The following is a 14659-nucleotide window of genomic DNA, read 5'->3' on the forward strand; positions in this document are numbered from 1 at the left end:
TATATGAGTCGTGTCTTTATTTTTTCATTAAAACGTTTTAAAAGCAAAATCAAAGAATTTTTTATTGTTTGATTGTAAATCATAAAAACATACAGTGTAGAAAACAGATTTGCAATAGGTCCATAGGAGGAGCTAGACTAATACAGACTAACGAGTCTGACTTAAAGGTGCTAAATAGGATGTTTTGTTTTATACATTTTTGCAATATTACTTGAAACGGTCTTTACTAACTGATAAAAGACTATTTATTAGGTGCAAAAGGAAAAAAACTTAAAAACATCAGCCAATCGTTTACGCGATCATTGCGTAAAAGATTGGCCCTCTGGCTTGTCAATCACTGCCATGACGTTCCTTGTGAGAGACGCGCGGCTGCGCGCTCCACACTCCACAGGCGCCGCATGCAATGTTTTTGTCAGGAAACAGGAGTAACAACTGCAGATTATGAGTTACCTGCGGTGAGTCCGACATAATGAATCCACTAATACGACACAGCGAATGCCGGTGGTAAACACTCGTGTTCCAATACTCGTGCACTCGATCCCTCGAAATGAGCTGTGAAGGAGGGGGGTTGTTCTTACGCATGCGTTCATTTTAAAAACTCACTAACAGTCTTTGGTTTCTCAGTCGACGAAAAGATCCTCTTTAGCACCTTTAAAGGTGCAATGTGTAAATTTTAGGAGGATCTATTGACAGAAATTCAATATAATATACATAACTATGTTTTCAGTGTTGTATAAAGACCATACATAATGAAATGTTATGTTTTTATTACCTTAGAATGAGCCATTTCTATCTACATACACCGCGGGTCCTCTTATGTTGAAGGGTTAGTTCACCCAAAAATGAAAATTCAGTCGTTTATTTCTCACCCTCATGTCGTTCCACAACCGTAAGACCTTCGTTCATCTTCGGAACACAAATTAAGATATTTTAGTTGAAATCCGATGGCTCCGTGAGGCCTCCATAGGGAGCAATGGACACTTCCTCTCTCGAGATCCATAAAGGTACTAAAAACTTTAAATCAGTTCATGTGAGTACAGTGGTTCAATATTAATATTAAAAAGCGACGAGAATATTTTTGGTGCGTCAAAAAAACCAAAATAACGACTTATTTAGTTTCAAAACACTGCTTCATGAAGCATCGGAGCACAAATGAATCAGTGTATCGAATCATGATTCAGATCACGTGTCAAACTGCCAACGGCTGAAATCACGTGACTTTGGCGCTCCGAACAGCAGATTCCATACACTGATTCATTTGTGCTCCGTTTTGAAATCGGCCATCACTAAATAAGTCATTATTTTGTTTTGTTTTTTGGCACACCAAAAATATTCTTGTTGCTTTATAATATTAATATTGAACCACTGTACTCACATGAACTGATTTAAATATGTTTTAGTACCTTTATGGATCTTGAGAGAGGAAATGTCATTGCTCCCTATGCAGGCCTCACGGAGCCATCGGATTTCAACTAAAATATCTTAATTTGTGTTCCGAAGATTAACAAAGGTCTTATGGGTGTGGAACGGCATGAGGGTGAGTAATAAATGACATTATATTCATTTTTGGGTGAACTAACCCTTTAAGTCGCCATTTTGCGCTGGCATGTTTCTACAGTAGCCCTAAACGGACAAACTGCTCAACAGAGTGCGTTTACTTGACTGGCTACTCTCTTCTGTCTCAGATGACGACATGTTTGTCCTGTGTTGGCCACCATAGCTTCTCTATATTGCAGTTTGCAACCTCACCGCTAGATGCTGCTAAAATTGCACCTTTAAATCTAATAGTGTTAATCTTTAATGTAATTACATTATAGCAGGTAAGATGTTATGATTTTGTGTGAATAATTTTTATTCATGTATAAAACAGAATCACTTACAAAAATGTTCATATAATTTTAAATTAATGATTCATGATTTTGAATGTTGTCTCGGTTAATTATCAGATTAAAATGAGGCATAATCATCCTAATTAAGCATATCATAAGAGAATCAGAATAATCATTCTGTATAATGCTTCCATAGCTTAAAAATTAAGCATTTCATATTCATATTCACATATGTAATGTTTTTTTTCTTCACATGGAAAATCATTCCAGTTTCCTTGACTTGACCAGTCAGGTTGAATCTCCACACAATCTTCATCCATCAAATGATTAGGTTCTCCTGTTATCCAGTACCTGAACATAACAGTTTTAATTAGGAGACATTTCAATACATTCCTAACCATTTTAATCTTCAGCTTTGACACATTTTTTCCTTTACATTTTTATGTGCCAAATATTTGCACTTTAAAAATAAAAAATAAAAAATGTAAGTCAAATATCACCCTTGGATGAGTTCAGTGTTGTCCACCCATTTCCACACTCCCTCAGCATATTCACTAAGGCCAATCCATACATTCATTTCAAAATTAGACACAAATTCCTGTTGCAAAAACAGCAGTCAACCCAGATGTAAAAAAGTTAACATTAGTTAACTACTTTATTTAACATGAACTAAAAATGAACAATACTTCTACAGAATTTATTAATGTTAATTTCAGCTTTACTAATACATTATAACAAAAGTTCTGTCATTATCCTTGCGCAGGTGATGCAGTAAGCACAGTGAATGCTTCCATGTTTATGTCCGAATGCCGCCTCAGTATTGGCCATCGCTTCATAAAATTAAGGTTGAACCACTGCAGTCACGTCAACGGTTTTAACGATCTCTTTAGTACCTTTCTGGACCTTGAAAGTGGTGATTATATTGCTGTCTATGGACAAGTCATATACCTCTCGGATTTCATCAAAAATATCTGAAGATGAACGAAGGTCTTATGGGTGTGGAATGACATGAGGGTAATGAATAATTAAACAAATTTTTGGGTGAACTAACCCTTTAACTTAACAAATGAGACCCTATTGTAAAGTGTTACAGCAGATACGGTATCTGAGATCACTCACCTGCTCCTCTGAACTATTTATGATCACAAGATAAGCTCCTCTCTCAGCACAGCTGTGTCTGCTCTCATTCCACGTCAGCATCACAGCAGAGGCACAATAAAGATGAGAGGAAAAGTTGCTATACCCTGTGAAACAACCTTAAAACAGTATATCTATGTTAAATTGAAGTACTGTGTCATAGAGCATAATATACACGGCAAAATCACATAAAACTGAGGTGGAAAAACTGCAATATTAATCTTAAATGAGTATTCAGTAAAGGTCTTAAATTAATACCTACCAATTAGAAGAAGCTGTTCTAAAGTCTGTACTTTTTTAGTTTGGACTTTTTCATTAGCCTGCAGCTGGTCTCTCTCTATAGTCAGATTGTAGTAACGTCTGTTCAGATAGTCCTGGTCATCAATACACTGGTCATAGTCGGTCTTTAAATGGACAGTGTCTGTTCTATATTTGAAAGTTAGAGCTATAAGACCAGCCAGCAGAATGCCAAAAAACAACGCTAGACACACAATGACCACTTTGTAGAAGTTTGGTGACCCTAAATAAAAAAGAAAACATAATAGGATATATAGTACTCATAATACCCTATTCATTTAAAGGTGCCGTGTGTGAATTTTAGGGGCATCTAGCGGTGAGATTGCGAATTGCAATAGAGAATCTACATGCCCTGGTCCACATACCCACACTTGCGGTCTTTGCACTTGACCACTTGTCTACTAACATGACGTATTTCCTGTATTCAAGTGGGCGTGAAGACTGCAAGAACTTTTGATTACCTGATGGGACACACTTGTTTTGCAAAAAAGCAAGTTTACAGAGCTTTTTTTTATTTTCAATACTTTGCATTTTAAAATAAACTTCTAAATGTCTATTCAGTAGTCGCTATGTAACTAACAGAAGACACAATTTTTAAAATTGTGGTGCTTTATGCTTTATAAACAAAATATCGTCTTGAACGTACTTTCCGCTTCCGCATTCTTCATAATGCTTACGCTGAATGTCCTACGCCTTTCCGTAAGTAGAACCTGCAACGGTTCTTCTTTGAACATCATAAAAAGCCATAAATATTATACTTTGTGCACAACGAATTGGACTTTAGGGCTTTGACATTGCTGGAAGAGGAAATAGTGCCCAAATAACATTTCAAATCTTGACAAAAAATAATAACTTGGGCCTTTTTGGGACAGTCTTGCGCACTTACTTCCTGTTGCGTGCACGAGCTCTCAAGTGGCCAAGATCGCAAGTGTGAGTATTTGTACAGGGCAATAGTGGTCAACACAGGACAAATATTTTGTCATCTGGGACAGAAGAGAGAAGCTAGTCAAGCAAACACGCTCTGTAGAGCAGTTTGTCCGTTTAGGGTTACTGAAAAAACATGTCGGTGCAAAATGGCGATTTAACATAAGAGGACCCGCGATGTAGCCTATGTAGAAATGGCTCATAAAAACATCAGTTCATTATGTAAGGTATTTATACACCACTGAAAACTAGTTATGTATATTACATTGTATTTCTGTCAATAGACCCTACTAAAATTTACACATTTAATTTAATTTAATTTAATTTAATGTATTTGCAGCCTACCTGATTCCTGAGACTCAGTCTGGTTGATGCGAGACTTTGGAATCCTGGCGGTGAATTCTTGATTGTGTGTAGCCACAGATGTGCTACTACAGTGGACTGGATTTGCTCTGTTCATTTAAGTATCTTCATAGATATTTTCACACAGTTTCAATCCTACCTAAGCAGCCTGTCACCAATAAACAGCCCACAGTTTCACACTTTTATGGCTTGGTAAAGCAAAATATTAGATGATATGTGATAATGTGTAAAATGGCAGAATTATTTGCATTATAGATGTACAATGAGCAGAAATAACCATGATTTAAAATTTCTTGTCTATAGTCTTTACTGGTCCACCTTGATTTCATATTAAAAAAAAAAGTGTAACAATCTCACTACATGTTTTTAGTATACTACTGTAGAAAAAATATAATAATTGACTAAAGCCTTGTAGACAAATCAGTTATACTCACTGTGTGATTGTCAGGCAGGTGTAGCTAATCTATGACGGACTCACAACTTGTCTTTATAACATACCCAAATCCTTCTGGAAATTTCTCTTTCTTCTCATTGGAATAAATTAGTAACTGTGGTAACTGGATTTTGTTTTCTCTCACTCCAACATTATAAAATGTTTTATCGACTGTATCCATTAATACATAGATACCAGATTACCAAATTAGAAACTGTTGCTGAGTAGGCTGCAATGTAAACGGCAAGCTGTTTAAACATTTATCCCTATCTAGTTTAATGTTAGCAGTCAGTATTTTTAGATTTCAAAAGTATTTCAAAGGCGACTTCATTAGATACTAGTAACCATAGATATTAGTACATTTTTATTAGATATTAGTGCTTATATGCAAGCACTTATACATTATATACTAGCAGACATGTTCAAGTTGCCACTTTTTTTGTCTTAAATCTGAGTCAAGTCTTCCAAGGCCAAGCGTATAAGTTAAAAGCAGTTCACCCAAAAATGAGAATTCTGTCATTAATTACTCACCCTCATGTCGTTCCAAACCTGTAAGACTTTCGTTCGTCTTCTGAACATAAATTAATACATTTTTAATTAAATCTGAGAGCTTTTTGTCTCTTTCTTTTTATTTATCATTGTTTTCAGTATATTTATTTCAAAAAGGGAATGCACCCAAATTAGCCCAAATGCTAGTTTTCATTGGTAGTCCCTTTGCCAGATGTTATTAATATATACCATTTAAATTCTAATAATGCTCAGAAGTAAATCCATTGTTTGTGTTGTTTCACACAAAAAAGATTTTTGTGCCAAATATTATGCTGACAATATTATGTGGCAAAAAATGCTATGCCTTGAATATATTCATTTGATCTTTATACTGTACATGAAAATTCATTAAGGACAACACTTTGTTCTTGATCTTGATTTACAAATACACATTAGTCAGGTAGTGACTGATCAAATTACATTTTATGTCTAACAGCAAGCAGATATTCATTGTAGAGATTTACACTCTCTAGTCTATCCCAATGTCATGTCTCTTGCTTTTTAGAAATCTAAATTGGAATAAACATTAAAACTTGAATAAATATTATTTCAGTTTTCTTATTTTCCTTTGAGTTGTTCTCTAAGCTTTGAAAAGCACATTATTTGTTTTATCTGACCTTCATTATACATCTTGACCAGTGGTGAAATTAGCACAGCAATCATACTAAACGACAGAATCAGCGGAAAAGCATTGCAAATATATACATGTTTACTGATTTTAGCTATGCGCATAATATAAGCTACTACCAGTGGTAAATAACAAATCATGATAAATGCTAAACTATGAGAGATGATACTGAAGGCCTTCCTTTTCTGCTGGTTCTCAACAGTTCTGCCTCTGTCAGTTTTATTGTGTCTGTCTTTCCCTGACATTTCTACATTCGTTCTGTCACCTGGTCCTGGACGCTTCAGGGCATAAAGGACAGAAGCACAGCAAAATGAGATTATCGTAATTGCAATGTAAAAAAACAGAAAGAATACATGATCTGGGAAATATTCTAGTCCGATGAAAATGAGCCTCACGCTGTTTCCCAGTGCAATTAACCAAGTTGCTGCTGCCAATGCAATCCTGTACTGGATGCCCTTATATCTCAGGAATGTTACTGGATGAATCACTGCCAGGTAATGGTCAATGCACATGCAGATCTGAAGAAGAGGTCTGACAGTCCAGCTGAGACCAATGAAAAAGACAAGCAAACGGTCACCTGTCACAGTGGGATAGCTGGAAATAATTAAGTCTATAACACAATGGATGCAAATAACCAGCTCCCCTATAGTGATATTCAATGGAATGACCAAGTTGGGTTTGATGTTCCCATGAAGAATCACCCAGAGGGTCCTGCAATGAGTCGGCGTTCCCACAATGAAGAATAGTGCTAAGGTGACAAAAATGACAGTGTTGCCAAAATGCCCCTTACAAATACAGGCCCATATTACAGACTGTTCGAATACAGAGATTGAATCATTGATTTGGAAGGATGAATTGCACATGGTTGTACAGATCTGGGGGAAAAAAAGGAACAAATGAGTCTGAACAAGTCTACAGAAAGCATATATAAAATTAAAACTTATTGAAATAAGAAATGATTGAAAGAAATTTCATACCTAGATTGATGGATGCAAAATATACAGAATTGTTTCAAGAAATGTTTCCAGTAGTGAAAATGTACCACAAGTGCCTCATCCCTTCATGTTTTATCCATTTAGGCTTCTATAAATGTACCTGCCTACTCTAATTTTATTTGCATATTGTCACAGTTTTTTAACTTATGTCACTGCCATGTGCTTATGAATATCAAAAGATATGCATATTGTGGAATATTCCAGACAAATCTTGACTTGCTGTCATTCAAATCTGAATTCTGACTTGATGTTGATGGTGATTCTAAGCAGAATTTTCATACAGCTCCAAGGTTTTGCATATTTAACATGGAAAAGAACCATTTTTACACTTGGTAATCATTATCTTAAACTATATTAAGACTATAATGGAAGCCTGTGCTTTATGATAATGATCTCTATAAGGGCAATATCCTTGAAATGGTTAAATTACCATCACTTTTGTGATCTTATAAAAATGGCACAAAGCATTTTGCGTACATTATGGGACTTTTCATTTGAAGTGAAAGTCTATTTTTAAGTCTGCCATATGGGTTGACCATTTGCCCAAAATTGAACACATTTGTTTAAATGTAAAACATAAACATGACTACCTGAGCACCAGACCCTATCTAAACCCATCAAACTCTTACATGTCCCCTAGTGCTTGTGTTGACTTTAAGACTTGAATTCCAATTTAAGAAATTAAGTAAATGCTATTGCATTTAATGTTATTTTCATTTAGTTACATAAAAATTTATGCTAAATTGGAAGTTAATCTCTCTCTCTATGTGACAAATGCTATGAATTTATTGTTTCCCTCATAAAATGAAAATCAGGTTACTGAAGCAACAGAAAGCACCTCATTGTCCATGTTTCATATGATCGATTTAAACTATAAATGCTCCCACTCATACTGTGTTTGCAGAGGACTGAGTCTGTTGTTTTAGCTGGGTGTTTATGAGTGTTTGAGTATTCAGCAGTATATGAAATTGTCTAAACACCAATCTTGGTGTAGTATTTGAATATAAAATGCTGACCTTGTTGAATGTTATTGTAGACAGACATATTTTAACACAGCTTTAGAGTTTTGCATGTTTTTATGAACATATAAAAGTAACATCATCATTTCTATGGTATCCATAAAAGAAAATGCTAAGATTTGCAAAGCAGCCTCAATAATTTAATGGAAAAAAATAGATGTATTTTCTTGGCCTTTTAAGCAGAACAGCATAGATGGTAAAATTTGTTATTAATTTCAGTTATTGACTTTTAGTTTAAATCTTTTTTTATTGATTTTAAAACAGAGAGGTACTAAAAAAGGACAATACAGCATGTTTCTCAACATATTGACAAAAAAAAATCAGATGAGATTAAACAAATGCATTCCTTACTCTCTGTGTTAGTAAAAACAACAAAAAAAAAAGAAAAAAAATGATAAATGCTTGCTCCAAAACATATTAGTATATTACAAAGCAATATAATTAAAATAGTATTAAATTAAAATATAAATGCGCTACATACATACAGTGTGGAGGCAAAAAATAAAAAAAAAATAAAAAAGACATTACAAAAATAAATCAATAAATAATAATAATAATAATCATAATAATCATAATACAACCATTATACAATCACTGCCAACCGTGAACCAGTTATTGACTTTTAGAATGTATTTGATGGTTCCTTTCTTTAAGGCAGTAGTTCTAAATTGCAAATTCAAGCTGTTTTTATTTTCATTTTTTCGAATTGCTCATATCATATATGCCATATACAGTATATTGGATATTTTTCAATAGTATATTAGACATTTTTCATAACAGATGTCCACATAATGATTTGAATAATGTTCAGTATGTGCTGTTGCAATTTTAAGTTAAAGGGTTAGTTCACCCAAAAATGAAAATAATGTCATTAATTACTCACCCTCATGTTGTTCTACACCCGTAAGACCTTCGTTCATCTTCAGAACACAAATTAAGATATTTTTGAGGAAATCTGATGGCTCAGTGAGGCCTCTATTGTCAGCAAGTTAATTTACACATTCAGATGCCCAGAAAGGTACTAAAAACATATTTAAAACAGTTCATGTGAGTACAGTGGTTCAACCTTAATATTATGAAGTGACGAGAATACTGTTACAATGGAGACACCGGAGGCAGATGTAAAAGCATCAATGGTTGGTTTATTGGTGAAACAGCAGAGCAACAGGTAAGGGAGTGAAGTTAGAGCAGTTCTTGAATGAGGATGAGAGGGTAATACTGTCCTTATGTTGTATTACAGATGCTGATGGAGACTGGCGCTGGAGAATGATGGCGGAGACACACACACAGGCAGGTAGGAACACGAGGAGAACAGGAGAGGAAGGAGATGATGGAGACGACTGGAGCAGGTAAGTATAGCGTTTGGAGTCCTTGAGGTAAGCATACAAGTAATCGTAGTGCAAACGAGACCGGACAGTGAGTGTGGGGTTTATATGCTGGTGGTGATGATGGTGTTGATGAGCTTCAGGTGGCGGTGATTAGAGCTTCAGTGCGTGGGTAAGGAAGTGAGGTGGAACCTGACGTGTCTGTGACAGTACCCCCCCCTCCCACGGCCCGCTCCTGAGGGCCGAGGACCCCGACGTCATGGTGGTCGTCCTCTAGGGCGTGGGGCAGGTCTGTCCGGGTGGTTGGTGTGGAAAGTCTGTAACAGATTAGGATCAAGGATATCATTCTTGGGGACCCATGAGCGTTCCTCGGGGCCATAGCCTTCCCAGTCAACCAGGTATTCCAATAGACCACCACGGCGCCGGGAATCCAGAATCTCACGAACCACGTAGGCAGTACCATCATCCAGGATGAGTGGAAGGGGGGGGCTCGACGGCTGCCACGTCAGGTTCTGTGGAGGGAAGAACAGAAGGGTGGTGAGGCTTTAGAATTGAAACATGGAATGTGGGATGAATTCTCTTGTACTGTGCAGGGAGTTGGAGGCGGTACATGACGGGGTTGATCTGTCGGATGATGGTGAACGGGCCAATGAAGCGGGGACTCAGCTTCTTGCAGGGCAGACGCATCCTGATGTCTCTGGTGGACAGCCAGACCTTCTGCCCCGGTTGGTAGATTGGGACGTCGGAGCGCCGAAGGTCGGCTGTCATCTTGCGTCTGCGCAGGGCTCTCTGCAGTTGGTGATGAGCCAAGTCCCAAACCCTCTCGCTCTCCCGGAACCAGTAGTCGACTGCCGGAACGTTGGAGGGTTCCCCATCCCAGTGGGGGTTGGTAACCGAGTACGCACTGAAACAGTGTTAGTCCAGTTGTGGCTTGTCGGAGGGAGTTTTGTGCGTACTCGGCCCAACCCAGGTACTGGTTCCAGGAGTTCTGGTGGCCGTGACAGAAGGTACACAGGAAGCGGCCTATCTCCTGGATCTTCCGTTCCGTCTGCCTGTTCGACTGAGGATGGTATCTGGATGACAGGCTGACGGTCACACCCAGGAGGGAGAAGAACGCCTTCCAGATGTGGGAGATAAATTGGGGCCCTCTGTCGGAGACTATGTCTTCGGGGATTCCATAATGACGAAAGACATGGTTGAACATCAGTTCTGCAGTGGTCATGGCGGTAGGTAGACCCTCCAGGGGGATCAGACAGCTGTATATAGAGAAGCGATCTACAACTACCAGGATGCAAGTGTGACCATCAGACTCGGGGAGATCGGTGACGAAGTCCACTCCCAGGTGTGACCAGGGTCTCTCAGGAACGGGCAGAGGATTGAGCTTGCCGGTGGGAAGATGGCGTGGGCTCTTGGAGATGGCGCACTCCCTGCAGCCCTGCACGTACCTTCTGACATTGTTGGCCATGTTGGGCCACCAGAAGCGTTGTTTGAGCAATGAGAGGGTCTCATTGACCCCCGGGTGGCCAGTGCCAAGTGAAGAGTGAGCGGTGTGCAGAAGTGGAGTGCGACGTGCCCGTGTGACGTATTGCAAGCCTTGGGGGCAACCCGGCGGAGTGCGAGAGGAGGCATTGGAGGAGGGTAAGGTTTCTTCCGACCACTGGATGGGACTCAGGAAGATCGATTCAGGTAGGATAGTTTCTGGAGCTTCAGTCTTCTCTTCTGGAGCATGGAGACGAGACAGAGCATCAGCTTTAGTATTTTTGGAACCTGGTCAGTAGGATATGGAGAAGTTGAATCTTGAAAAGAACATGGTCCAGCGAGCTTGGCGAGGGTTGAGTCTTTTAGCAGCCTTTAAATACTCAAGGTTCTTGTGATCAGTGAGAACTTGGAAGGGATGGTTAGCCCCCTCCAACCAATGCCTCCATTCTTCCAGGGCAAGCTTGACGGCCAGGAGCTCACGGTCACCGATGTCGTAGTTGACCTCCGCCGGGTTGAGCTTCCACTTCCACGACGAAAGGTAAGTCCGGGTTAGGGTGGTTGAGGAGGGGAGCGGTGGTGAAGGCTCTCTTGAGGGTCTCAAAGGCATTGGTGGCTTGTTGGGACCAGGACAGAGACTTGGGCTGGTGACGAAGCAGGTTGGTGAGTGGACTGACGATGGTACTGTAATTCTTGATGAAGCGATGGTAGAAATTGGAGAATCCGAGGAAGCGTTGGAGCGATGTTCGGCCAAGCTCCGGGAGTAGATGAGGATGTCGTCTATATACACCAGCACGAACTTGTGGAGAAACTCCCGGAGCACCTCGTGTATGAAATCCTGGAATACGGAGGGGGCGTTGACCAGGCCATACGGCATGACAAGGTATTCATAGTGGCCGGTGGGCGTGACGAAGGCGGTCTTCCACTCGTCCCCCTCATGTATCCGGATGAGGTTATACGCGCTGCGGAGGTCCAACTTGGTGAACACAGTGTCACCGTGGAGATGTTCCATGGCCACTGGGACGAGGGGAAGTGGATAGCGGATAGCGGAACTTGATGGTGATTTTGTTGAGGGCACGGTAATCGATGCAGGGCCGCAAGCCTCCGTCCTTCTTAGCCACAAAGAAGAAGCTTGAAGCAGCAGGGGAAGTAGACGGGTGGATGTATCCTTGGTTAAGGGCCTCTTTGATGTATTCCTCCATGGCCTTCTCCTCCGGTAATGACAGGGGGTAGATGCGTCCCCTGGGCACTGGCTCACCCGGTAACAGATATGGAGATGACATGCCCCGGAGATCCACAATATAAACATAAATTCAGGGTCAGCCTTCTCTGTCTTTCAGCTGTAGTGAGACGTGAATGATCCACTTGCATGGGTTCACTTGCTGGTTCTGGAGAGCTGACGGGTTCGGACCGACGGAGGAGGATGTTGGAGAGTGACTGGCCCTGGTGCTCAAGGAGACACGACTGCATACGAGAACCCACGCAGATGGCGAGTTGAATGAAGCGTTCGAGTCCTATGGAGTCCTCGTATGCAACGAGATGCAACCGCACATTAGGCTCCAATCCTTGACGAAAGGTGGTGATGAGGGCTTGTTCATTCCATCCGCTGGTGGCGGCTAGCGTTCTGAACTGCAAGGCATATTCGTTAACAGAGTTATTTCCTTGTTTTAGATTGTAAAGTTTCTCACCAGTCGATGAATCTGTCAGAGGCTTCCCGAAGACCTCACGGAAGTGAGAGACGAACGCTGAATATGACTTTACAACAGAGCCTTTCTGGGTCCACAGAGAATCCGCCCATTGAAGGGCCTTACCTTGCAGTTGTGAGATGATGAACGCGATTTTAGCCGTGTCGGTGGGGTAGAGGTGCGGTTGCATCTCCAGGACCAGTTCACATTGAAGGAGAAATCCGCTGCGTTCCTCCGCCGATCCTGAGTAGGGTGCCGGTTTGGCCATGGGACTGGCGGTGAACGCTGGAGAAGGAGCAGTGATGGTGGGTGCGGAAGCTGCAGCGTTGGTGGAAGACGGTGAAGATGGTTGTGGGGTGAGTGCTCGGCGCAATGCGTCCACGAGCTCCTGGAAAGGGTCGGTGGTGCTCATGCTGTTGACTGTTGTTATGGTCCGGTCTTCTGTTACTAACCCTAACCCTAACCCTAACCTTCGCACAGAATTTTTTTCTAAGATATTTGCTTTACATGCTCATTTATATATATATATATAAACGTCAAAAATGTATATATATATATATATATATATATATATATATATATATATATATATATATATATATATATATATATATATACACATCAAAAAAAACAAAACATATTGTTGCAACTGTTACAACACAGAAGGGTCGGAGGCAGGAGTAAAACAAACAGTGATGTTTATTGATACCAGTAGAGTATAACAGTTGTGCAGGTAATACTGTCCTTCTTGTGATCGTAGGAGTGAAGAACTTGAATGACGCTGGAGAGTATGGACGCTGGAGACTTGGAACACTCACACACAGATGGAGAAGCACACGAGAGAAACAGGAGACGTTGGAGACAGGTAAGTAGATCGTCAGGAGTCCTTAAGGTAAGCATACGGGTAAGTATGATACAAACGAGACCGGACAGTGAGTGTGTGTGAGTGTGAGTCCTTTATACTGTGACTGATGAGTGCTGATGGGGTGCAGGTGCCGGTGATTAGTACTCTGGTGATTGGGTGCGCTGTGACTGGCTGATGGTGGAGCCTGGCGTGTCTGTGACAGTACCCCCCCTCCCACAGCCCGCTCCTGAGGACCGAGGACCCCGAAGTCGTGGTGGCCGTCCTCTTCCACGTGGGGCAGGTCTGTCAGGGTGGCTGGCGTGGAATGTTTTAAGAAGATTGGGATCGAGGATGTCATTTCTGGGGACCCAAGAGTGCTCCTCGGGACCGTAGCCTTCCCAGTCCACTAGGTATTCTAGTTGACCACCACGGCGCCGGGAGTCCAAGATTTCACGTACCTCGTAGGCTGCACTGTTGTCCAGGATGAGTGGAAGGGGGGGGGCTCGGCGGTTGCCACGTCAGGCTCTGTGGGGGGGGGGAAACAGAAGGGTGGTGAGGCTTTAATAAAGACACATGGAATGTGGGGTGAATTCTGTACTGTGGAGGGAGTTGGAGTTGGTAGGTGACCGGGTTGATCTGTCTGGTGATGGTGAATGGGCCAATGAATCTGGGACTCAGCTTTTTGCAGGCCAGATGCAGTCTGATGTCCCGAGTTGACAGCCAGACCTTCTGTCCCGGTTGATAGGAGGGAGCGTGGGAACGCCGAAGGTCTGCTGTTGTCCTGCGTCTGCGCAGGGCTCGCTGCAGTTGGTGGTGAGCTGAGTCCCAAACCCTCTCGCTCTCCTGGAACCAGTAGTTGACCGCTGGAACGTTGGATGGTTCCCCGTCCCAGGGGAACAGTGGGGGTTGGAAACCGAGTATGCACTGGAATGGAGTGAGTCCAGTGGTCGATTGTCGTAGAGAGTTCTGTGCGTACTCGGCCCAACCCAAGTACTGGTTCCAGGAGTCCTGGTGGCCGTGGCAGAAGGTACGCAGGAAGCGGCCGATCTCCTGAATCTTCCTTTCCGTCTGCCCGTTCGACTGAGGGTGGTAACCAGATGACAGACTGACGGTCACACCCAGGAGTCATAGGAACGCCTTCCATACACGAGAGAT

The 14659-nt window shown here is 41.3% G+C and overlaps 1 protein-coding gene and 1 long non-coding RNA gene across 4 annotated transcripts; one reads left to right on the plus strand and one right to left on the minus strand.

Annotated features, from left to right (window-relative positions):
• Positions 1–1814: 1814 nt before the first annotated feature.
• On the minus strand, positions 1815–5126 carry LOC125271425 (CD209 antigen-like protein C). 3 transcript variants are annotated; one of them, XM_048195497.1, is made up of 6 exons: positions 4985–5126; positions 4533–4698; positions 3229–3486; positions 2949–3085; positions 2330–2427; positions 1815–2180 (listed from the first exon to the last, which is right to left on the minus strand). In XM_048195497.1, the coding sequence occupies exons 2-6, from the start codon at positions 4645–4647 to the stop codon at positions 2027–2029; spliced, it is 762 nt and encodes a 253-aa protein (XP_048051454.1). In that variant the 5' UTR covers positions 4648–4698; positions 4985–5126; the 3' UTR covers positions 1815–2026. The 3 variants fall into 3 exon arrangements, 2 of the variants coding, with proteins under 2 accessions (XP_048051454.1, XP_048051453.1); XR_007185604.1 differs by lacking the exon at positions 4985–5126 and having other exon boundaries at positions 3229–3392; positions 4533–4969; XM_048195496.1 differs by lacking the exon at positions 4985–5126 and having other exon boundaries at positions 4533–4969.
• On the plus strand, positions 3522–4906 carry LOC125271426. The gene is made up of 2 exons (XR_007185605.1): positions 3522–4414; positions 4528–4906. It is a non-coding gene; the product is annotated as an uncharacterized LOC125271426 (long non-coding RNA).
• Positions 5127–14659: the final 9533 nt, after the last annotated feature.

The sequence above is a fragment of the Megalobrama amblycephala genome, linkage group LG7, assembly GCF_018812025.1.
Source record: "Megalobrama amblycephala isolate DHTTF-2021 linkage group LG7, ASM1881202v1, whole genome shotgun sequence".
NCBI lineage: Eukaryota > Metazoa > Chordata > Actinopteri > Cypriniformes > Xenocyprididae > Megalobrama > Megalobrama amblycephala.

Excerpts from the sequence above, each read along its gene's own strand:
- LOC125271425 (XM_048195497.1), bottom strand. The coding sequence starts at position 4,647 with ATGAACAGAGCAAATCCAGTCCACTGTAGTAGCACATCTGTGGCTACA. Across the intron at positions 3,086-3,228 it reads AGAACAGCTTCTTCTAATTG|GTTGTTTCACAGGGTATAGC; the intron begins GTAGGTATTAAT and ends TACTGTTTTAAG. Across the intron at positions 2,428-2,948 it reads TAAATAGTTCAGAGGAGCAG|GAATTTGTGTCTAATTTTGA; the intron begins GTGAGTGATCTC and ends TTTTTGCAACAG.